Source organism: Lissotriton vulgaris, chromosome 11, assembly GCF_964263255.1.
Source record: "Lissotriton vulgaris chromosome 11, aLisVul1.2, whole genome shotgun sequence".
In the NCBI taxonomy this organism is placed as follows: domain Eukaryota; kingdom Metazoa; phylum Chordata; class Amphibia; order Caudata; family Salamandridae; genus Lissotriton; species Lissotriton vulgaris.
Genome location: NC_141699.1, coordinates 1,075,447,576 through 1,075,470,800, shown reverse-complemented (window position 1 = coordinate 1,075,470,800; position 23,225 = coordinate 1,075,447,576). Strand labels below are relative to the sequence as shown.

Below are 23,225 nucleotides of genomic sequence, written 5' to 3'. Positions count from 1 at the left end.
TGTTATATTTTGTACAGAAGGAAGGAGAGAGTAAACAAAAGTGTTGAGAAATATGAGATTTATTGGCAGGAGTTGCGTGTCTGCCAATGTCGAGAACAAAACCATGTGTTATCTTGTGTACCTAAGGAAGGAAAGAGAAAGTAAATAAACGTGTTGAGAAATATCAGATTTATTGACAGAAGTTGTGTCTCTGCCAATGTTGAGAGTTGGCATGTATGTCATGACACCTGGTCTAGGATGTTATTACAAAGCACTGAATGTTATGCACTGTGGGTGATAAATCCCTGTGTAACTTGTAAAAAACAGAAGTAACAAAGGTGAAGATGCAAACAGTGTACACAATGGATTGTTTGTCTTAGAAAGTTTAAAAGAACAGAGCGTGTGAGGCGCAGAATGATACACTGAAACTAGAGAAAGGGACCAGCAAAGGAGGGAGGAGTGGATGGGAGGACTGGAAATAGAGGAAAGTCTTGAGAAGTTTGGTTAAACAGAGAAAGTGAGTGAAGGTACATTTAAGTGTAATTATTAGAAGCAGGCAAAAGAATTGCAAAGGAGAGGAGAAGGGGAAAGGGAAGCAGAATGAGATAGAAAACATAGAGTGAGATTTAACAAAGAAAAAGATAAACAAAAGAAATCTGCAAGAGACAAAACGTTGTACTCAAGCAAAAATAAAGGACACAACGAGAAAACAAGAGAGACAAAGGAAATTGATAAGAAAAATCTAACCTGAATTTTGCCAGCTGAAGAACGGGAAGGAAGAAGGAGCACACAATGGTGCCACTCAGTGTAGGACTGTTGATTCTTGTTCTGAGTTTCATTGCTGCACAGTTTTTCAAGCTTCAGTGGTCCAGGAGACAGTATCCCCCCGGACCGACACCGCTCCCCATCATCGGAAACCTGTGGACCATGAGATTTGAGCTTCGCCATGAGTTCCTCATACAGGTACCGTATATTTGGAATTATTAGGGTTTATTGTGCAACTGACTTAGAAAGAGTTTACCTCAAACATGCCCTAGGTCGATCAACTTGTGTACCTGTCCCAACTTAATGCTCAACCCCTACCCTCAACATCCACATCCCTGCCCATTGAAGAAATTAGACCTTCCACTGACCAGCCCTAGTTCTCCACTGTTTTGTTGTCCCCAAAAGGGACATCAGGTTGACAGGACAATCTCATCAGTCTCTTTGCTTCGAAGTAAGAGTTAGGAACATTCTTTGTATTTTGCTTCTAAAATAATTACAGCAGAATATAATCTGAGCATTCCCAAAAGTACCAAGAAGATATGGATAATTCATAATATGGCATTCATAGGTTCCCTTCTTTGTGTAAAGGTAAATCCAGACCCCAAGGCTACATAATAAGTGACACATCCCTAAATCATCTTTTAGAAAACACAATAGAAAGTGTTGTGCACTTGCAGGGCAGGAGAAAGACAATCACATCTTCATTGGTTGGTTAAACTTGTTTAGAAAACATCTGCTAGTTGTTTGCTTGTTCTACATTATATGTAAGTGAAGTTGTCAGCCTAAGGCATGTTGTTTGTTCTGTGCAGTTTGAGGTGGCCACCTTCAGATCTGTACTTGGTTTTCTTATGTTTGAACTGGTCAGTCTCAGGTATCTAATTGTTTTCATTTGGGTTGAGCTGGCCTTCCTCAGACTTGTAATTGCTTCCATAGGGGTTCAGATAGTAAGACCAGTACTTTAGTTCGGTCATGTGTATATAATTATCTGGGAACTATTTAAAGCGTGCACTCACCGACACTCTTTTAACCCCTGTATGTATTTTGAGCCAATTTAGTTGAGAAATTGGATCATCAACATGGAGTATATATACGGCATAAATGTGTTATTAAAGTACGACCCCCTGCCATCTCTATCAATGCAACCAGTGTGTGTGTGTGTGCACATTGGTGCCTCCGGGAAGGTGGTCCAATTTTGTTGCCGCAATCTTTGCGTACTGTAGGAATTGGCCTGTAACTAGGTTAAATGATTCTAGGGCCTTTTGCATGGAAATAAATAGATTATCAGGGTATAAGGCAGACAACATTAGGCAGCCACCCTACTGCCATTTAGCTATAGCCTGGTGTTTACAATTTGTACAAACCAACAACCATATATCCTTGTCTGGGGCATATGGGGCTCTTCTAAGTATGCGCCTGACCACTCTCTACAATATTCTCCCCATGTGTTGAATCACATGGTTGAGAGTTGGTGGAGTCCAAGCACCTTTATTAGGAGCTCCACAGTTAGTATTTGGGATGGGTTCATTAACTCCTTAGGAGCGTCGAACGTTCAGCGCCCAGTGCTGAACGTTCGAATAACGGGGGCGGCCCCGTCGGCCAACGGTCATGCGCAGCACTGGCAAGGTAGTGCTCGCGACGACCGTTGGCCGACGGCAGCACTTAAAGGGTTAAAACAGGTTTCGTTTCCAGTTTTGTTCGCCATCCAGCCAATGAACCCCAAATTATAATTGTGATGCATAATAATATAATTCAAAGTCCGGAACTTCCATGTCCCCTTTCTCTCACTCTCACCTACAGGTAGCTAGACTCACTCTACGTCTCCTACTCTGCCAAAGAAGTGACATGGGCTATTTGTCGAGCTCATCGAATACTGTTTGCGGGAGCACACAGAAGGTGTCCTGCAATATGTATAGACAGCTCGGGAGTACCACCATTTTGATAAGTGCTATTTTCGCCATTAGAGATAGTTGCAGGGAGTTCCAAAATTGTATAGACGATTTTAACCCGGCAATAACCCTCCCCATATTGAGATCAAATAATTGCTTTTTATGACGGGCAATATTATGACCTAAACATTTAATACTGTCTGTCGCCCATTGGAAACCAGGATCTGGCTGCGCTACCAACTGATGGTTAGATAGCAGGTCCACTGGGAATAACGTCGATTTTTGAGCATTTACCGTAAGTCTTCAGATCTTCCAGAATTCCTGCATCACCCCAAGAAGAATTGGTACCGATACTTACGGTTGTTGGAGGTAGACCAACGCATCGTCTTGGTCTGCTAGAAGTCTCACCGCTTGTCAGTTTCCAGACTCCGTTTCACAGGATGTGGATGGGTGCTGCCCGTCCTTCACTTGTTACAGCACACCTGGGCACCTCCATACCGCAGATTGGGAGGCCCTCTCAGCGGCCAGGACCCAACTTGATCACCCGTCCTTCTCCTTACATCCGGGCGCAGTGTAGATGTCGGTCCGTGCGATCTTCAGGCTGTTATTTGGGTTATTAGGAAAAGCAGGGCAGGACGTTTTCGACAGCCTGCCCGAATATGAGAGTCCACCTGGAACATTTATACCTCTGAACGAGTATCAGGAAGCATTAAAAAGGCTAGAAAGACAATTTGATGAAGAAAACAACATTATGGTCGCAAGGCACAAGTTTGCTCTAAGGAAACAACAAGAAGGGAAACTGTTGATGAATATATTGCATGTTTGAGAATTCTTGCTGTAGAATGTGAATATGAAGAGATGACAGATGTGTACATAAGAGATCAAATTGTTTTCTATTGTTATTCGAAAAAGGTGCAAGAAAGGTTGTTGGCATGCAAAAGGCCAACCTTGCAAGAAGTCATAGATATAGCTAGGGGAATCGAGAGATCGCTAGTATCTACTAAAGAACTGTCGCTTGCAGGAAATAACACTAATGTATTTTACTTACAGGACAAGAGGAAGGGTGATGGTAAAACATATGAGAACAATTTGGGTGAAAGGAAGGTAGGAGGTAAGCAATTGAGCTGTTTCAGGTGTGGATCTAATGAGCACTTAGCTGATTACAAGACCTGCAGTTGGTAAAAAATGTGTCAAATGTAAAAAATACGGCCATTATTCTACCTTATGCAAAACTAAAAGAATGAGTAATAGCATGAACATAAACACTGTAGGAAATTTTGATGAAGAAATGTGTGCAAACATTATTCTGTATGTTGAGATGGAGGAGGGTAGAATAAAGGGTCCCATTGGGGATGTAAAGATTGGGGAGGTCGAGCTAAAGTTCACCGCGGATTCTGGAGCTCCCATAACAACCATCTCAGATGTTCTTTTTGATGAAAAATGGCAGAATGTTAAGCTAATAGAATCAGATGTAAACCCCAAAGCCTTTGGTGAAAAGGAAATAAATATGTTAGGATATTTCAATGACACAGTCAATTTCAGGGGAAGAGTAATTGAAACTAAAATCTATGTGGCAGAAAAAGGGAGGATATTAGTGGGATGGAGAAATCTGGCCCGGTTAGGAATCATTTTGGTGCCTGGAGCTAAAGACCCAGTTATCTTGAGAGAGGAATGGGTGAATAGTATGAGCATAGAGGAGGATAAAGTAGACTTAACGGCTACTCTTGACAAACATAAAGAGGTGTTTAAAAATGTAATTGGTTGCGTCAAAGGTTTTAACCATGACATTAAATTGAAAGAAGGTGCCATACCATGTAAGCATAAAGTAAGAACCATCCCATTGTCTATAAAGAAAGAATTGAAGGAGGTACTAGAGAAATTGATGAAAGAAGGAGTAATTGAGGAAGCGGATGAGTCCGAATGGATTTCTGCTATTGTTGTTTCGAAGAAAAAGAAAACAGGAGACATCAGGTTGTGTGTGGACCTGAGGTCGCTAAACAGAAACATAATTGTAAACTGCCATCCTCTACCAAAAATTCAAGACATACTTCAGTCAGTATCAGGTTCAAAGTTCTTCTCATTAATTGACTTAAGAGCTGCATACCATCAGGTTTGTCTGTCTGAAAGATCTAAAAAACTAACTACGTTCATTACACCATTCGGGGCATTTAGGTATGTGCGGCTACCATTCGGGTTGGCTTCCTCTTCTGGTGTTTTTCAAAAACTTATGGACATCCTGTTTGGGGGAATGAAAGGGGTGGAAGCCTTTCAAGATGACATTCTTTTGCATTCAGAGACGGAACAAGACCACTTAAAGCTAATTGAAAAGGTGTTGGATGTTCTCAAAAAGAAAGGCATGACTGTCTCAAAGGACAAATGCAGATTTATGACAAATAAGATTGAATATCTGGGGCACGTCTTAACAGCAGAAGGTATCTTGCCAAAAGATGATCTTGTACATGCCATAAGGGGAGCCCCGGAACCAAAAGACAAGAAAACCCTTAAGTCATTTCTTGGCCTCAGTGAATATTATGCTAAGTTCATGCAAAAATATGCAGAAAAGGTGGAACCACTCAGAAGACTATTAAAAAAAAAAAGTGGTGTTTAAATAGACGAACGAGCAACAACAGGCCTTCAAAACTGTCAAAGAGGAAATAGCAAATGCACCTGCTCTGAAACCTTATGACCCGCAATTAGAAAACATAGTAACTGTGGATGCCAGTGCCGAAGGAATTGGTGCTGTGTTCTGTCAGAAACAGGGAAATGAAGAAAACACAATTGCCTTCATCTCTAGAAGGCTAAATGAGACAGAGGTCAATTACAGTACAATTGAACGGGAAACCTTAGCATGTGTATGGGCAGTGCACAAGCTTAAGGACTATTTATGGGGAAAAAGTTTCACTTTGGTGACTGACCATAAACCATTAATATACATGATGGACGGCGAAGGTCGAGGCAACGGCAATGCAAGCTCTAGACTGATAAGGTTGATGTTAAAGCTTCAAGAATTTAATTTTAAGATAGAGCACATAAAAGGGGGCAAAAACAGTAGAGCAGATTGCTTATCACGTTTGCCTATACAAAATCAAAAAGAAGAAGCGCAGGATGACACAGAATGTGTGGTGGCACTGATTGATGCCACGATGATGTGTGAAGGGTCGATAACAGATAAGGAATGGCAGGAGGGCATGGCAAAGGACGCTGTTCTAGCTAAAGTAAACACATATGTGCGGTCTAAATGGCCACCTGTAAGGAACCTGCCAAATGAGCTGAGAAATTACTAACCCTGGGCGGAGTTGGCGGAGTGGGGCTTCGCGGAGCTACGCGAAGTGGGCGAGAAACTACGCCCACCTCCGCACTCCGCGTAGCCCCACTCCGCAAACACCACTGGCCGCCATCCCCGCCATCCGCCTCCCTCCCGCCCTCCCTAAATACTTTCAAATAAAGGAATCAAATAATTTAAAAAGCACTTACCTTGCCGCCGCTGCCCGCCGCGTCCCCGGGGCTCGCTATCTTCCGTCTTCCGTCTTCTTTACTAATGCGCATGCGCGGGCGGCCGTGCATGCGCATTTTCTCGTGAAAATGCGCATGCGCGGCCGCCCGCGCATGCGCATTAGTGAAGAAGACGGAAGACGGAAGATAGCGAGCCCCGGGGACGCGGCGGGCAAGGTAAGTACTTTTTAAATTATTTGATTCCTTTATTTGAAAGTATTTAGGGAGGGCGGGAGGGAGGCGGGTGGCGGCCAGCTACGCTCCGTCTGCGGAGCGTGCGTAGTGCCGCCTGGCTACGCCAGCTCCGCAAAATGCGGAGTAGGCGGCACTACGCACACTCCGTGCACGGAGCGTAGCTGGCCGCCCACCGTTAGAAATTACCAGCAGGTGGGTGATGAACTAACGTTGGAAAATGGTTTCTTAAAAAGGGGCGAAGTCTTTGTGCCGCCATATGAACTCAGACAAAAAATTATAAAGCTAGCTCACAGAGGACATCCTGGTATAACTGCCACAAAGAATATTCTAAGGATGCATTATTGGTGGCCAGGCGTGGACAGTGAGATAAGAAACTACGTAGATAAATGCGAGCAATGTTTAAAATCAGATAAGCATTGGAGGAATGAAAAGAATGAATTGCAAATTGTAGAAATCCCAGATGGACCTTGGGCTAAAATTGCGATTGACTTTGCAGGTCCATTCAATCTATTGCCTAATGAATGCAAATACTTGATAGTATTGACAGACTACTATTCAAAATGGGTATGTTATAAATTTGTGGATGTGGTTACGACAGAAGTGGTCATAAAATTTTTGAAGAAAGTCTTTGACAAAGAGGGTCAACCTAAGGTCCTAGTGTCAGACAATGGGTCGCAATTGGTTTCACGTATGATGAACGAGTTTTTAGAAAATTCTGGTATTGCACAGGAAAAAACACCACTGTACAGTCCTAAAAGCAACGGCCAAGTTGAAAGAATGAACAGGTTCTTTAAAGAAGGGATACAAATGGCCATTGCAAATGGAATGGATGTGAAAGAATTCATAAGGGTGAAGATAAATGCGTACAACAATACGCCAAAAGAAGCCACTAGGCATACTCCATTTTTCTTGATGAGAGGAAGAACATGTAACAACATCATAACACCTAAAATAGGTGGATGGAGAGGAACAGTTATCAATTCAAAAGAAATATGTGAGAAAGAGCTCAAGGTAAAAGAGAACATTGAAAAAAAACAGAAGAAAGCCAAGGCATACTCTGATATGGTAAACAGGGTGAAAGACAAATGTGTGACACCAGGAGATTGGGTATTGGTGAAGAAGCCTGGTTTGGTGAGTAAGGGAGAATCTAAGTTCAGTAAACCCATGAGGATCGGTAAGGCTTCTAGTGGTGCTGTGTACATAGCAGGTGAAGGATGGCGTAGTAAAGACGATGTGGTAAGGCTGAAACAAGGACAAGAGAAGATAATTATGAAAAATGTTGAAAAGGAAGAAGGGAACCTTAATGATAGTGTGCTTGAATGGGAAGACATATCTGAAAGTCAAAACCAATCACATGCTGATGCCAGCCCCAGATATTCTTCGCAGTTAGGAGAAAGTTCAAGGAGTTCCACTATTGAAAATGGTGACACTGTTCTAGCCCAGGAAGACTCTGTGGTATGTCCCAGTAAAGAAGGAACTAGTTCCCCCGCCGCATGCATGGGAGACACCGCACTGAAACCAGTAAGGGGTTTGTCCTCCAGAGGGGGTAGAGTTGTCAACTTGCCTAAAAGATTCAAAGACTATGTGATGGAGTAGAGTGTACTGTTTTGTTTTTCTTTGGGGAAAAGGGAGATGTTGTACATGTTAATATCGTTTGGTATTGTGCGGGTGGTTATGTAGCATAGTATGCTTTCCTTCTCCATGATCTGACATCATTCCGTGTCATCATGGAACGTTCATTGCCTATTTACCGTAACTGTCTGACAGATGACAGCTGACTCCCATGGTGACTGCTGCTGTTCTTTCCGCTCCCTGCGGGCCCTTGTATTATCGAATAAAGTAACGTTAACATCACCGCTTGTGGCTGTCTTATGTCCACACTACAGTGTCCCATCATAGTTTCGGGCCTAATGGTTCAGGATACATGTTTGGACAACTTCCAAGCACACTACGACTATCCATACCAAAGGATGAGCACAGGATATTACGTAGGATGCTTCAGCCGAGTCGGAAGCTCCGTGCGGCAAGTCTAGCCGGCCATCTTGCTCGGCCATGCCCCCTCAGATCTTACTACCATTTTTGCAACAACTCTCAGCCAATCAGTTTAATTGCATTTTAAACATTCAAAAAATGAATAAGTAAGGTTAAACCACGTTTCCCTCTTCTGTGGCATTGCTGGGTAAAGCAGGCCTGTCCTAACCTCAGAATGCATTTCTGGGAGCGAGGCATTTGCCCCATCTGCAGTGAACAGAAAAGAACAAGTAACCTAAAGATCCTACGGCCACACTCCATTTTAAACAGGCTGAGACTCGATTTTCTGCCTAGTTATCAGAATGTTTACCTTTTAAGTAGATGCTGCGTGTCCTTATCTTTCCAAGAGCCTGTGACAGTGTCAATGCATCCAGACTGTCACATTATAGACACCTACTGCACCTCAGTATGGGACAAGTGTCTTGTTATCTGTATTCCAAGGCCAGCAAACAGCAATAACAAACAATGTAGTCTGATTTGAAGTATATTTACCATATTTATTTAAACTAATGCGTCTAAGACTAGTATATTGATACGCACAGGTTATGACACACATTTCTCACAAATTCTCTATATCAGATAAGATCAGTGATTAACAGTATCAAAGGCTCATCGAGTGGCCACGTATATAGAGAGGTCCTTTGCTCCATATTTTCCCACAAAATATTGCTGGAAGATCTGTACGGCCACAGCTTTCCATTTTATACGGAGAACTGATACTGAGCCAAGTCGAAGCGGAGAGATGAACCCAGCTGGTGATTTGTTTTCCTTTCGAGGGAACACCTCTCCTCACTACTGATAACTTCAGCTCTTGCTGTACAATGGTATGCAGTGTGTTGATTTCTCCTAAGAAACACTCAACGTATGGTGCACAGAAGGATGCTGTAGAATGATAGGTTGCTAGATGATGTCTCACTGTGGCAGAAAGGTTCATATTTTTTTCCTTGTTAGCCGCATGTTGTACTGCTGTTTTACAACTATTCTGTTTGGTTATTTTATATGTGCTAAGCAACAGTGTGAGAGCATTGTAATAAAACACTTTTAAGCAATAGGTGTCTTTCTCTTAGTGCAGTGCTGGTGTGCAATATTATAAATTACAGCACTGGTTTCTGAAGTAAGACTGCATCTCTGAATCCTTTTTAGAGGCTGTTAGTAACCCAAAGAGCATGGACACCATATAAATTATGGTATTAATATTGAATGTATGTGGGTCTGCATTAACCTGTTCTTTTACATTCAAGCTCTGATGCTCTGAGCTGAGGGGTTGATTACGATGATGGTGAGCCCCCCCGACAGACTGTCGGTGGCAGGCTCACCGCCACCATGAGGCCATTTCACGCCCGCCATATTATAATGGCGGGTGGGTCCGTGGCGGGCGGATAATCTGACCACCACGTACCCGACGAGCTTCTTGAGCCCACCGGTGCCGCAGAGCCTTCCCATCCCTAAAACGTTGGCAGTGCCTACCAGGCACTGCAGTTGGGATTAGGATGTGCCTCCCCACCAGCCTTTCCATAGCAGTTCCCCCGCTATGAAAAGGCTGGCGGGGATGGACATTGGGGGCCCTTAGCGGGCCCCCCTTTGCCCCTGCATCCAAGTTTTGGGCACTGGGCGGCACCCATGGTGCCCCCCCTACATTCCCCTGCACCATGTGGCAGGCACCACATGGTGCATGCCATGTAGTGCAGGGAAAATTATGTGTGCCGCTTTTACATTGCGGTGGGTGCTGCAGCCAGCAGCACCTGACACAATGTAAAATATAGCCATTGCGACCGCTGTGGTGGCGGTCACATCCTAATCCCTACTATGGGACCGCCAACAGCATGTCAGGTGGTCCCATTCCCCAAAACAATGGCGGACGGACTAAAGTCCCTCTCTCATCGTAATCACCCCCTAAGTTCAGGCATCCGTAGGTGTGAAGGCAAACCAAATAGAGCTAAGCTAAAATTCTAGTTTAAGCAACACTAGAAGGGCTTTGGCTTCGCTGAACCTCATCAGTGAGCTTCGTTGCTCAGACCATAGCATATGTGCTGCATCTCACAGCCAACTGATGCATATGCACGGCTGAGCCTCATCAGTGAGATCCAGATTGCGTCATTGGGCACATCAGGCACAGGACCCATGGCTGGTCATACTGCTGTACTTAGGAGTCACACTGAGGAAATGTGAAAAACTAATGGATGGAATGCGGTGGCGAAATGAAACTTGAGGGCATCCCCCTGTAAAGTACATGGAGGGGGCCTCCAAACTCTGGAACCAGTCAGTAGATCTCAGGCCTGGGGTCCACTGTCCGTGCATAGTGCCGGAGGGGGCCCCCTTAAGCTCCACTAGGACTGCAGGGGCTAATTTTACACCATTGATGGAATGTTCGAACTAATCTCAGACACCAGTCAATAGCAGCATTTCACTTGATCATTTTTATCTCATTGTGCCACTATATTGGTCACTTTTATGCAAATCAGCCTTGGTTCTACCCAGATAGTAACAGTACAGCCCACCCTGCAGGGCAATGTGCTTCTGAAATGGAACACAAAGCAACATGAGGACAGTTTCAGACTCATTGCACTTCATCAGTAAGGTACAGCTGGAGTCCTCTGGCACAGCGGGCACGGAATCCATTCTGGTGCACTTTTGTTCTTACACCTGCCCTCAAGTGATATGGTTTAGTAATTGTCTGCTGCATTCTCTCCCTAGCTTTCAAAAACCTATGGGAACATATTCACAGTTTGGATTGGGCAGAATCCAATGGTTGTGGTGAACGGATGCAATTCTGTCAGAAATGCACTACTAACTCATTCAGAGGAACTTTCTGGACGCCCTTCGACTCCTATTACTGACAAGCTTACAGGAGGCAAGGGTAAGTTTTCTTTTGTATTTAACAATGCACTTATTCATGCAAATGCATAAGAAAGTCTAGCAAGCTAGCAAGGAAATCTAATAGGACATGAGTGCATGAAGTAAAATGAGGTTGACAACTACAATCTCTATAGTATGTGAAATGTCATTTAAAGTGTGCGGTGCAGATATGTAAGTATTCAAATCTCATTGATGTGGGTCTTTTGGTAAAATGATGTTTTATACGCTTGAGCTCAGACAACCACATTTGGTCATATGGCCGAGATACCCGCCACCCCCTCTCAACACAATCCCCAAGAATTGGGAAACCGGAATCAGTTCTTGAACTTTTGGAAGGCGGGAAGGGAGTCACCCTTCCCGGCCGTATTTATTAAAATATGAAACAAAAGAAAACATTAAAATAACAGTTTCATATAATGTACAATTTCATTTCCACATTACGATGTTGGCTAACCTTAACAGATCTCTAATACAAAGGTTCTCCTAGCCGAACTAACATCCTACAAAACATTTGACTTGAAATTGTACATCCTAACGTTAAGGGCCAACGGCAAGGTCGTAACCGGTGTCAGATCCCTAAACCAGAAATACCCCCCTCACTTGTGAGAGGAGCGACCGCACAGAGGCGTACCTCAAGTGCATTTACCAATTTCCCTTTGTACTTGACGGGGCCCAAATAAACTCAACGCCATTTAACGGTCGTTCGAGGACTCGTGTGAGGTGTCTAAAAGGTAGCGTAAACCCCCTCCCGCACCCCACACAACTTACCCATCTGCCGTCGCAGATGTCCTGGCCCCGGGAAATTCCCCAGGAGGGGCCGTAGCCCCTCCTATCCAGGAAGGGGCCTTGACCACCTTTCCTTTCCTTCCGGCGGCCTCTCCTTAGACAGGACCGCCTCCCCATTGAGGGGCCAATTGGCCACCTCCCCCGCGCGCTCCCATCCGTAATGGGTGACGCCCCCTCATAGGGATCTTCCAATTACTGCTCACCGATCATGACCTTACCGCCCGACCAAAATAAATACGACAGTTCTACCTAAATTACTAAGATCTATAAAGCAAAACAACATTTATTATCAAGCGTAAATACTGATCAATCATTGTACAAAATTACTTTATTAGCAAACATACTGAAAATAACCAATCTTTATTGCATCGTTACGAACTTTCACGACAATTATCACAACCTGTAAGAAAACAGAGAAAACCAAAGATACTATATCAACTGTATTTACAACGAATCGCTGTCCTCAGGTGCTGGTGGGTGGGTCAAAATTGCTCTTCGTTCCGTCTCGAGCTCACGTGCAGCGGGGAGGTGCAGCTTCAGAGCACAGGAACAAGAGGATGCTTTCTTGGCTTCCGCTCCTTTTATCCGTCTTCAGGGTGGGCGTGAACCCGCCCCCGCCTGCCTCCAAGGGCGTGGCCGGCCGTGTTGGTGTCTAGGCCAGCCCACTCTAGGGCAGGAAAAAGGCGCGCCCCGGCTACGCCGCTTCGGGCATACCAGCCGGGACTCGCCTCCCGCCCAAGATGGCTTCCCGGGGGGATCGTGGTACTCGACCATACGTTCGGGGGGACCGATTGGTCGCCCCTTTCCATATGGCCGAGATACCCGCCACCCCCTCTCAACACAATCCCCAAGAATTGGGAAACCGGAATCAGTTCTTGAACTTTTGGAAGGCGGGAAGGGAGTCACCCTTCCCGGCCGTATTTATTAAAATATGAAACAAAAGAAAACATTAAAATAACAGTTTCATATAATGTACAATTTCATTTCCACATTACGATGTTGGCTAACCTTAACGGATCTCTAATACAAAGGTTCTCCTAGCCGAACTAACATCCTACAAAACATTTGACTTGAAATTGTACATCCTAACGTTAAGGGCCAACGGCAAGGTCGTAACCGGTGTCAGATCCCTAAACCAGAAATACCCCCCTCACTTGTGAGAGGAGCGACCGCACAGAGGCGTACCTCAAGTGCATTTACCAATTTCCCTTTGTACTTGACGGGGGCCCAAATAAACTCGACGCCATTTAACGGTCGTTCGAGGACTCGTGTGAGGTGTCTAAAAGGTAGCGTAAACCCCCTCCCGCACCCCACACAACTTACCCATCTGCCGTCGCAGATGTCCTGGCCCCGGGAAATTCCCCAGGAGGGGCCGTAGCCCCTCCTATCCAGGAAGGGGCCTTGACCACCTTTCCTTTCCTTCCGGCGGCCTCTCCTTAGACAGGACCGCCTCCCCGTTGAGGGGCCAATTGGCCACCTCCCCCGCCCGCTCCCATCCGTAATGGGTGACGCCCCCTCATAGGGATCTTCCAATTACTGCTCACCGATCATGACCTTACCGCCACAGGCCGGATAGTTGACCGGCTATCCGGACCCCCCACAAAACACTCCTACCTAAAGGTCATGCTGTAATCTCCTTAACCATGCTATGAAGTCTCCTATGAGTAATTCGTTCCCCACCCGGGACAAATGAACACCGTCCCCCAAATACATACTGTCCCCTTTAATACAACCATGCGAGACAGAATGCAGTGTACTCGAACGAAACAATCTACTCATTTTATTATAAATTTTCCTTACTGAATGATTCAGCGCAGAAACAGAAATAGCCCCCCGCCACACTTTTCGTGGGATCATATGGGACCATGCAATTGTGCACCCTGGAACTCTTCTCGCCAACCAACTTACCGTGGAAAGCATCGCCTCCAGAAGAAGTCGTCTACCAGTGGTCACGAAATCATTGCCCCCAAGATGCACTATGACTACAGACGGCGGTGACCTTGTCCGCCCTAACAAACCCTCGAAAAATGATCGAAACTGGTCAATACAGAGCCCGCCCTTTCCGTAGAAGGACACACTGTACCCGTATTCCCCAGCCACGTGAATCATGTCACCTGCATTGAATACGTCCGCGGCACGCCTCACGTATGAGTGGCCCACGACCCACACCTCCTTTTTCACAGCCGGCAATGTCTGACCGCTGGCCCCCCGGTGTCGGGTCGACTGGTCAGTCCGCCCCGCCTCGTAGGCTTGCGCAACTGAAAACCAAACAAAAACAAGAAGCGTGAGTACATCATTACAGCTTCACAACATGTGCAACCGCACATACCTCTTATAACAGTTCGAGGACCAACGCCCCACACGTTTTACTTGTTCAACGTTCAGACCCCTGGCTGTAGCTTCCGTAGCAGCCCCTATCCGAAAGGAATGGGTCCCAAAGTCGCCGGGGTTCAAGCCCGCGGCAGCAATCGACATCGCAAGCACCCGCTGAAACTGAAACCTTGTCAGTGGGGTGGCGTCAGCGTGTCTTAACAAGGTTCCCCCCCATGCTGCCACCCTCTGTGCTAAATATTCCTCTACGCACCCCACAGGGCACATGGCAGACCCGGGGATCCTGTGGATGATTACGCAGTCCCCGATTGCATCCTGATCGGATTTGGACCTGACAAACGAGACCGTCATTGTCTCCTCCCTGACCTGAATGTGTTCCCGGCACAGTCCCCCCATCGTATCCCGCTTGTTCCCTGCCACTAACTCGCTGACCCGCATAGCCCCATGGAATGCTAACGCAAATGCGGCTCGGAACAACACTGCTTCGTACTGGGAGGAACATGTTATCGGTAGCACGGATAATAACAGGGCCAACCTATCCAGACCTATCGGGTGCCTATCGTCTACTCTGCGACCCTCAAGGCGTTGCCACCCACGTAGCGCTTTTTGCACAACGAAAGACGCTGTCGGGTCCTGGATCCCATGAGCCTTTGCCATGAAGGAAATGGCGGCCCGATGCCTCTGGGCCGTGGCTACTGACTTGCCTGCGTGACGTAAGGAGAGCAGGAATCTCACTACACTCTCTTCCAGACCCCAAAGCTCCCTCCCGGCAGTACCCAAAAAGGCCCAATAGGAACAGAACGCCCCTTGATATGCCATCCTCGTCCTGGGTGCTAAACTCTCTCCCACGAGGTTTTGTAGTTCGGGGCACCGAGAGACCAGAGAGCTTCGGGAAAGGGTGCCGCCACCGGGTCCGCTGTGGGCAGAAAACCCCAGAAGGCCTGCATACGGAAACGAGAAAGCGCATCAGCCGCTTGGTTCATCACCCCCCGAAGACGGCTGTAATGCCAGAAACCGGTCCCCAGGAGCTTGTTTCCTTCCCAGTGTAAGAATTGGCTTTTGTAGTTTGGTTTGCCCTGTTCCCATCATGCACTGGGACAGGAACAGACTAATTTGCATACAGCCAGGTTCTGAAACTGGGATGGTGCAGTGAGCTAAAAAACGGTGTTGGATCTAGCCCTGATCTCTTGACTGGGTGAGAGCTTTCTGCTTAATTCAGAGACTCTGTCCCTCACCACCCCTTGTTGTAAATATGGTTCATCACCCCCGGCACGTGTCGCGCCCTAAACAGTACATTCAGTTGCATGCACAACAACACAATTTCTTTGAGCAGTCTCAGAATCAATTTGCAACGTGCTGCCTGACTATTGATACACTCAACCACGGTCATGTTATCAGACCAGAACACCACAGAGTGATCCCTAAATCCTTCTGGCCATGTTTTCAAGGCCACCATAATGGGGAACAGTTCGAGAAAAGCAATGTTACTTGTCAACCCGCACTCATGCCACCATGACGGCCATTTTTGGGCCGACCATTGTGTACCCAATATGGCGCCAAAACCCACACTCCCCGCCGAGTCTGTCCATAGCCCCAACTCCTCGGAAGACACTGCTGGTTTATTCCAGACAATTCGACCATTGAAATCCGCCAGGAATGCAATCCAAATGCGCATGTCCTGGCGAACCTCTGCCGAGAGCCTCGTACGATGATGTCCTTCCTTCAAGCCGACCATGGACTGTGCGATCGAGCGGGAAAAGGGGCGTGCCATCGGCATTACTCTCAGGGCAAAATTCAACTGACCCACCACCTGTTGCAATTGATGCAGATTCACTTTCGTTGCACGAATACACGTCTCAAGGGATAACCTGAACTTTAACACCTTTTCTTTAGGTAATCGAAAACAACCTTCCACCGAGTCGAGCTCGATCCCCAGAAACTCGATCAAGGTCGAGGGGCCCACCGTCTTACCTGGCGCCAATGGCACACCGAATTGATTCATTAGGACACAAAATTCATGTAAAGCCTGTCCGCACTCAGAATCCCCGGCTGCCCCCAGAAACAGAAAGTCATCGAGATAGTGCATAACATGTTGAAAACCTGTCTTCCTCGTGAATACCCACTGCAGAAAACAACTGAATTTCTCGAAATAGGCACATGAAATTGAGCATCCCATTGGCATACATTTATCCATGTAATAGCGACCCTGAAACTGAAAACCAAGGAGACGCTGATCGTCTGGGTGTACCGGGAGCAACCGGAACGCTGACTCGATGTCCGATTTGGCCATCAGCGTCCCGGGCCCCAGGCGATTCAACATGGCAACGGCCTCATCGAAAGATGCGTACCGCACCGAACATACTACCGGGTCTATTGCGTCATTCACGGAAAGACCACGTGGGGCTGATAAATTGTGTATCAGTCGAAACTCACCCGGGTCCTTCTTGGGGACCACCCCTAGAGGAGAACACACAAAATTAGCAACTGGTGGCAAATCGAATGGACCGGCGACACGACCTCGAGTCACCTCTTTCCCAATCTTTACCTGCACCACTGCCGTGTGCTGTAAGACCGACATTTGATTCTTACAGTCCGGTACCCCCCGAAAATCCCCCACTGGGATGCGGAAACCATATGAAAACCCGTTCCGTAACACCCCAGCGGAAGCATGATCTGGGTATTCGCTGAGCCAAGGAATCATTGCCATGGTATCAATCGGGGTTGGTAAAGGCGCCCCTCGGACTATATTAGACCTGTTTGGCGCCTCCCTTACCACCGTTATCACCCGTTTTGGCTCTGCACATGGACTCAGGATGGGATGGCTGCCCGCACCCCCCACACTCATGTCTGAATTTGCATGACCCCTGGGGCCTGGTACATTTGCCCCTGTTAAAGTTCCAACAGATCCCCTTTTTTCCTGTGTTGCCACTCGGCTTCGTGTGGAACTCGTTACCTGTACTCGTCCGAAAGGGCGTCCCAGAGTTTTGGCGGGAGGATTCCCCCCCGTTACTCCCTACTAATGGCACCTTCAACATCCCTGTACTTTCCATTTTTTGCCAAGACACAGAGTCGTAACAATCCCAGGACAACAACGGGTTGTGTTCTTTAGCTTTTCTAAACAGGTTATCATAGCAGAACCACTGATTGCCCCCGTATGCCACAGAATACTCCATAATACGTGACTGATAGATGGGTAACTCGGTCAACAACTCAGGCCTGCGCTCCCCCATGATGGAAGTGAAAATTCCCCACGCTCTGCCCCAAGTACCAATGGTCTCGTCGACCTTAAAGGCGGCCATTTTTGCGCGCCAAACACTCGGATGCATGAGCTCTTTTTGACTCTTTACATGCTCGATCTCGTAATGGTCGGTAAGCAATGAAAACATGTTTATATATTTATCCGCCCAAATCAATTCCTTGACTTCTAGTGGGACGTGCTGGGCAATCTTCTCCTTTCGAGAAGGCGCAGACTCCCCCCCCGCAATCGGCAATGGCCGCTTACCTGAAGTAGACCCCACGCTTGTCGCCGAACTTGGGCCTGCTGTACTTCCAACCGCCGGGACCTGCGGGGGAACAAGAGATGGAGTCTTCGCAGCCTCCCTAGATTCCCGCAGTTGCCTCATCACTGCCCGGGCGTCGTCAGCCGTGTTGCCCTCGCTATCGTTTCCCAACCACGCTGCCAATTGCGCCGCTAACTCGGGGGGCATATCCTCCCTGTTCGCAGGGGTGACCACCACAGGGATTGGATTCCCCTCCTTTGGCGCCGGGGTTGGCTCCTCTCGTGGCACTTCGGGAACCGGGGTCTCCCCCCCAAGTGCTCCCCTTCTGGGCCTCTTGCTCCTTCAACCGGGAATTGTTCCCTGCAAAGGCCGTTTCGATCCTCCCTCCCCGTCCTTAGCCTCAACCTTTCTCTTTAGATCGGCTATCTCCTTCATGAGTATGCGGAGCATCTCCTCGGTACCGACCCGCTTTCCGACCTTCTTAGGCATTCTTAGACGGGATATCTGTAAGACAAAAAGAAGGATTACAACGCTCAAAATTGCTCTTCGTTCCGTCTCGAGCTCACGTGCAGCGGGGAGGTGCAGCTTCAGAGCACAGGAACAAGAGGATGCTTTCTTGGCTTCCGCTCCTTTTATCCGTCTTCAGGGTGGGCGTGAACCCGCCCCCGCCTGCCTCCAAGGGCGTGGCCGGCCGTGTTGGTGTCTAGGCCAGCCCACTCTAGGGCGGGAAAAAGGCGCGCCCCGGCTACGCCGCTTCGGGCATACCAGCCAGGACTCGCCTCCCGCCCAAGATGGCTTCCCGGGGGGATCGTGGTACTCGACCATACGTTCGGGGGGACCGATTGGTCGCCCCTTTCCATAAAACTAATAAAAGCAATGTTGGTTTGTTTAAAGCACTAAATCTGTCTTACGATTTCTGGACTAAAAGGAATGTCCTGCTGCAGTGAATAAATAAACTAATAAACATAACAAAAGCATCATCACTTCCAGGTGGAAAAAATAACAGATGTGCTAAATAGGAGAACTGAATCTTGGTGCATTAAATTACAATTCTGGGCGCATCTACAGTGCCCATTGTCCTCATACAGCATGAACATCAGAAGTTCTAACTTTACATATTTTCTCAAGAAATATCGCACGTTTCGCACAGACAAAAAATAAAGATTATAATTTCAGTTCCATGCAGGACACTTGAAGCGCAGGAGTTTCAGGGTTTGAGTATTTTTTACAAAACAACCATTGAGCAAAAACAGGAGCAGCACGGACCACAAAATCACTTTCTGGTGTGGAAAAGGGCGCTTTATTGAAAACAGGTGCACATTACAACAAAAAGCACTTTGGCCTTTGACTTACAATACTAAACTTCACTATACAACCAGTCACCTACGATTGCTTACCTTCCACCTCAAGCTTCCCACCCCCTTTACATATTCAACTTACAACTAAATCCTACCCTTTTATTGAACTAGTGACCTTTAACTCTCTTATCACTTTTCCTACATCTATTAACATCGAACTATCTACAAATCCTACACTTTAACATTTTCTTCTTGTTTACCCCAGGTGTAAATTTATTGACATCCCCATTTTCCTGATTCTCTGGGGCATATTATCAACGCTGTGCAAAAAATATCGCACAGCGTTGATAACGTGGAAAAGATTTCACATCGCCTGTTAGCAGCGTATTCTCAGCGCTAAAGCCTACAGGCGATGTGAAATCGTCGTTAGGTCTCATTTGCGCATGAAAACAAGCGCTGTTTTCACGTGCTAATGTGTGCCTTGATAATATGGGGGGTGGATTCAGCTTTATGATCCACCCCCTTATGTTAGCAATGCCTAACACGTACTAAAAGCAGGCGTTGGGAGACCTGCGAAAGACACGTTTATCGTAGGTCTCCTTCTCCCAAGGCCTGCCTTGTGAATAAGGCAATCCCACCTCCAACCACATTTTACATGTGGTTGGACATAGGAACGCCCACCCTGCATTTCATTAGCCTTATTCATCGCCCCCAGCGTGGGGGCGATGAATAACGCATGAAATGCATCGCTAACCGGAGTTAGCGACGCTTTGATAATAGGGCGATAATTAATTCATGCGTTAGCAACCGGAAAAGGTCGCTAACACATGAATTAAGGCCCTTGATAATATGCCCCAAAATTTCCCCAACAATAATGTGAATCTACACCCATGACAACTTATCTCCCAACCGCCATTCAGACAAGGCATCCCTGACTTTTATGCCCCCCACCAGGACGTACTATCCCATGTACACACGTTCAATGTTCTGTCCAAAACCTCCTTCACTTGACATACATAGAGCTCCATCTTTTAGATAAATGTACCCCTCCCCTCTGAAGAATTCCTGCACATCATATGTCAAATCCGGATGTTCCACTTGACCAAAATTTCCGTCCCTTACAAAACCCCTCATATCGCTGTTGACCTTGCACCTTGCCTTATCTATTGCAGTAGGTCTGTCCGCCACCTTCACTCACTTCTCGGAACGGATTCTGTCCATATCACGCAACATCCTGCCCAGGGGTGCTTGATCTCCAACATATCCCTCTTTGTTTCTTTCAATAACACTAGCCCTTCAGAAACCACCATATCATTCTCGCCTATGTGAAGAACTAAAACATCAGGACATCTATGTTGCCTCAGCATCTTGTTCAAACAATACTCTCGCCATTTCATCCCCTTTTCCTTGCCATGTGATCTTGAACAAACTGTCATCAAAACCAAGGGTAATTCCTTGACCTTTCTGAAGTCTTTGTCTCTCTGCTCATTTTCTGAATGAATGTCTCACGATCCAAATAGTTCCAACAAAAAGGAAACCCAGTACAGTTAGGTGTGAAAATAACTCCACTGATGTAAAATCTCTAGTTTTTCTTTTGAAACCCTCACCCACCAGGCTTACCCCTTGGTGGCATGCTTCATCATTGGGTTCCTCCTGATCCACTGTGGATCTGTTGCGTGCCACTGTTCATTATTCTTCCCATGCCTGCAAGTAGAACCTCAAGGTGGACTCCGCCAGTGACCCTACCACCAACTGGAGCATCCTTTTTTGCCTTTGTTCTACATGTTTGCTGGCATCGGTGTCTTGACCTTGTCTGCCTCTGGCCAGCCCATGGAACCTCTCCCACTGTGAACGGGACAGAGCATCCACTTGTCGCCTTGTAGTTGAAAAATAGAGCGACATTTGCGCAATGTGTGTCAAGGCCTTGTACATGGCAAAGAGTCGTGATAATTTTAAACGAAGTATATTTTGTAAGCCAAAGCAGTTTCGGGGGAAACTAATCCAACATCGTCACACATGCAAATGTGTGTAAAAGGTTATTGTGTGAAAGGGAAGGCAATGTAAGGAACGTGTTCATAGTCAAAGACGGCTTGTGTTGTTACATGGGCCTAACTAAGACACATAACATCCACTCCTCAGACAAAGAGATGACCAATAAACTATATAAAAAAGAACATTGAAAATCCATAAAAAAAGGTGGCATTAAAAGCTATGATATAAAAATCCCCTAAAATGTATACTAAAAAGGCAATCATGCATTTTGAAAGTCAAAGCACAGGGAGAGCCATTTGCTTGAAAGTATAAGACATAAAAAGTTAATAGTATCTTGTTGAAAATGACTCTTTACAAAAAAATCAGACCAAGTTAAGAATTCAGACCATATGGAATTGCTAATTGTTTATGTGTTCCCAATGGTAGGCAAAATATTTCTGTTTCCAGCAACTGCAGACAATGTTCCAAAAGGCGTAGCTAGAAGCAGGTTTATGGAGCAAATGTGTTCCTATCCATTCCTCACAGCAGCCACTGAGGGAGTGACCACAGCCTGTAAATGGTCTGCAGAGACAAGATTCATATTACTACGAGCTGAAGCATCCCAGGATAGCTCAAAAATGCATTCAGCAGCAATGAAATACGCTGGGGACAACAATACAACTGTACCTTTAAGGGGTCCACCAGTACATCTATGTCCGACAGCACAACCAATTCTGATCCGAGGCATAAATCCAGGGCACATTCATAAATGCACATCAGGCAGCGGAATACAGGTTGCACGCAGTGAAGCCAGACAGGTCAAAAGGACGCAAACCAATGCTTATTTAGGTCTTGAAGTCAAGGTGTACCGAAGCATTGCAGCATGTGTTCTTGGCACAACAGCACAAGTGGTAGTGCTTGTTCCATATTGTTTTGAGCTGGGACATCCATTGCAGAGCAGAAAAATGTAAATCATGGTCCAGGCAACAAGGAACAGAACAAGGGGAAGATCTCCAAAAATGCTTCCAAATACGGAGTGTATAAAAGATGGAATTACACTGAAGACTTCCTGGAAGGTAATAGCCACTCCAGAGCTCATAGACTTAAACAAAAGTACGCTATTCCCTTCGTATCAGACACATACAAAATATGATGGACCAGCTCCCCAAAATGCAGTGGGAAGTTAGTATGAAGTTGTGCCTGTATGTCTGAAGAGGACCTTGCATCCTGGAGATCAAATGTTTCCTTAGCGGATAGTAAGGCCACATCTCATGTTGATTGAACCATTGTGACTCTTGTCTAAAATATATGTGCTGCAATAATCAATAGACAGAAGCAGATGAAAGTGATTAGAAGCACCAAGACAGTGAACAGAATAAAAAGCTCCACCAGCGTGCTAATACAATATATATTCACAAGCATATAAAGCAGCATCAAACAATAAAGAGAGCCGGTGTACTCCTACTATCCAGTTCCTAACCTAAGTTTCTAGGGCATGTGTGTTCTGGCAAAAATCCCCGTACTGGATGATCTAACTTCGGTTACCTGAAGGGAAAGAATGTAAGTCCCTGTCTTGGTCATGAGCCGGACACCCCTGTTGCGATATCAGCAAGCTTCTGGGCCATAGTTTCAGCGTGTAGAGACCTTGCCAATGACAGCAAAGCGCTCCTCTAGCTCAGCCCGGATATGCTTGTTTATTTATAATGAAAAGGATCCTTGCAAAATCCTGTGCAAGCCAGCATTGTTATGGTCTATATGGTTTCTTAAATCCCTATTGGATCAAAAACATGTTTTGGACCCCGTCAAACTAGTTTTGAAAATTTCGCGAAGATTCATCGAACGGTGCCAAAGTTATTATCAAAACATAAAAACACTCTTCCTATGGAAACTAGGTCCTAACAATAACTACCTACTGGCAAACACCAGTAGGTAATATATATACCGCTACTGGGTAGCTATAGTTAGGGTCGCGTTTCCATAAGAAATGTGTTTTATGTGTTGCTAATAACTTTGGCCCGTTTGAGGAATATCCATGAAAGATTAAAACAAGGTGCTACCTCTTGCCTAGTTTGCACATTAAAAGTTTTGGAAGATCTGTCAAGCAGGGACGAGAAAAAGGGGGTAGTCCCAAAATG

At 46.2% G+C, this 23,225-nt stretch overlaps 1 protein-coding gene across 2 annotated transcripts in view; it reads left to right on the top strand.

The window, feature by feature from the left end:
- Positions 1–393: 393 nt before the first annotated feature.
- LOC147684141 (cytochrome P450 2J2-like) overlaps positions 394–23,225 on the top strand; it is a 177,799-nt gene continuing 154,967 nt past the window's right edge. The window contains exons 1-2 of one of the 2 annotated variants that reach the window (XM_086944531.1): positions 394–942; positions 11,043–11,205. In XM_086944531.1, the coding sequence (XP_086800657.1) occupies positions 772–942; positions 11,043–11,205 (334 nt within the window). In that variant the 5' untranslated portion in view covers positions 394–771. The remainder of the gene's footprint in view (positions 943–11,042; positions 11,206–23,225) is intronic. The other variant, XM_086944532.1, reaches the window with a different exon arrangement.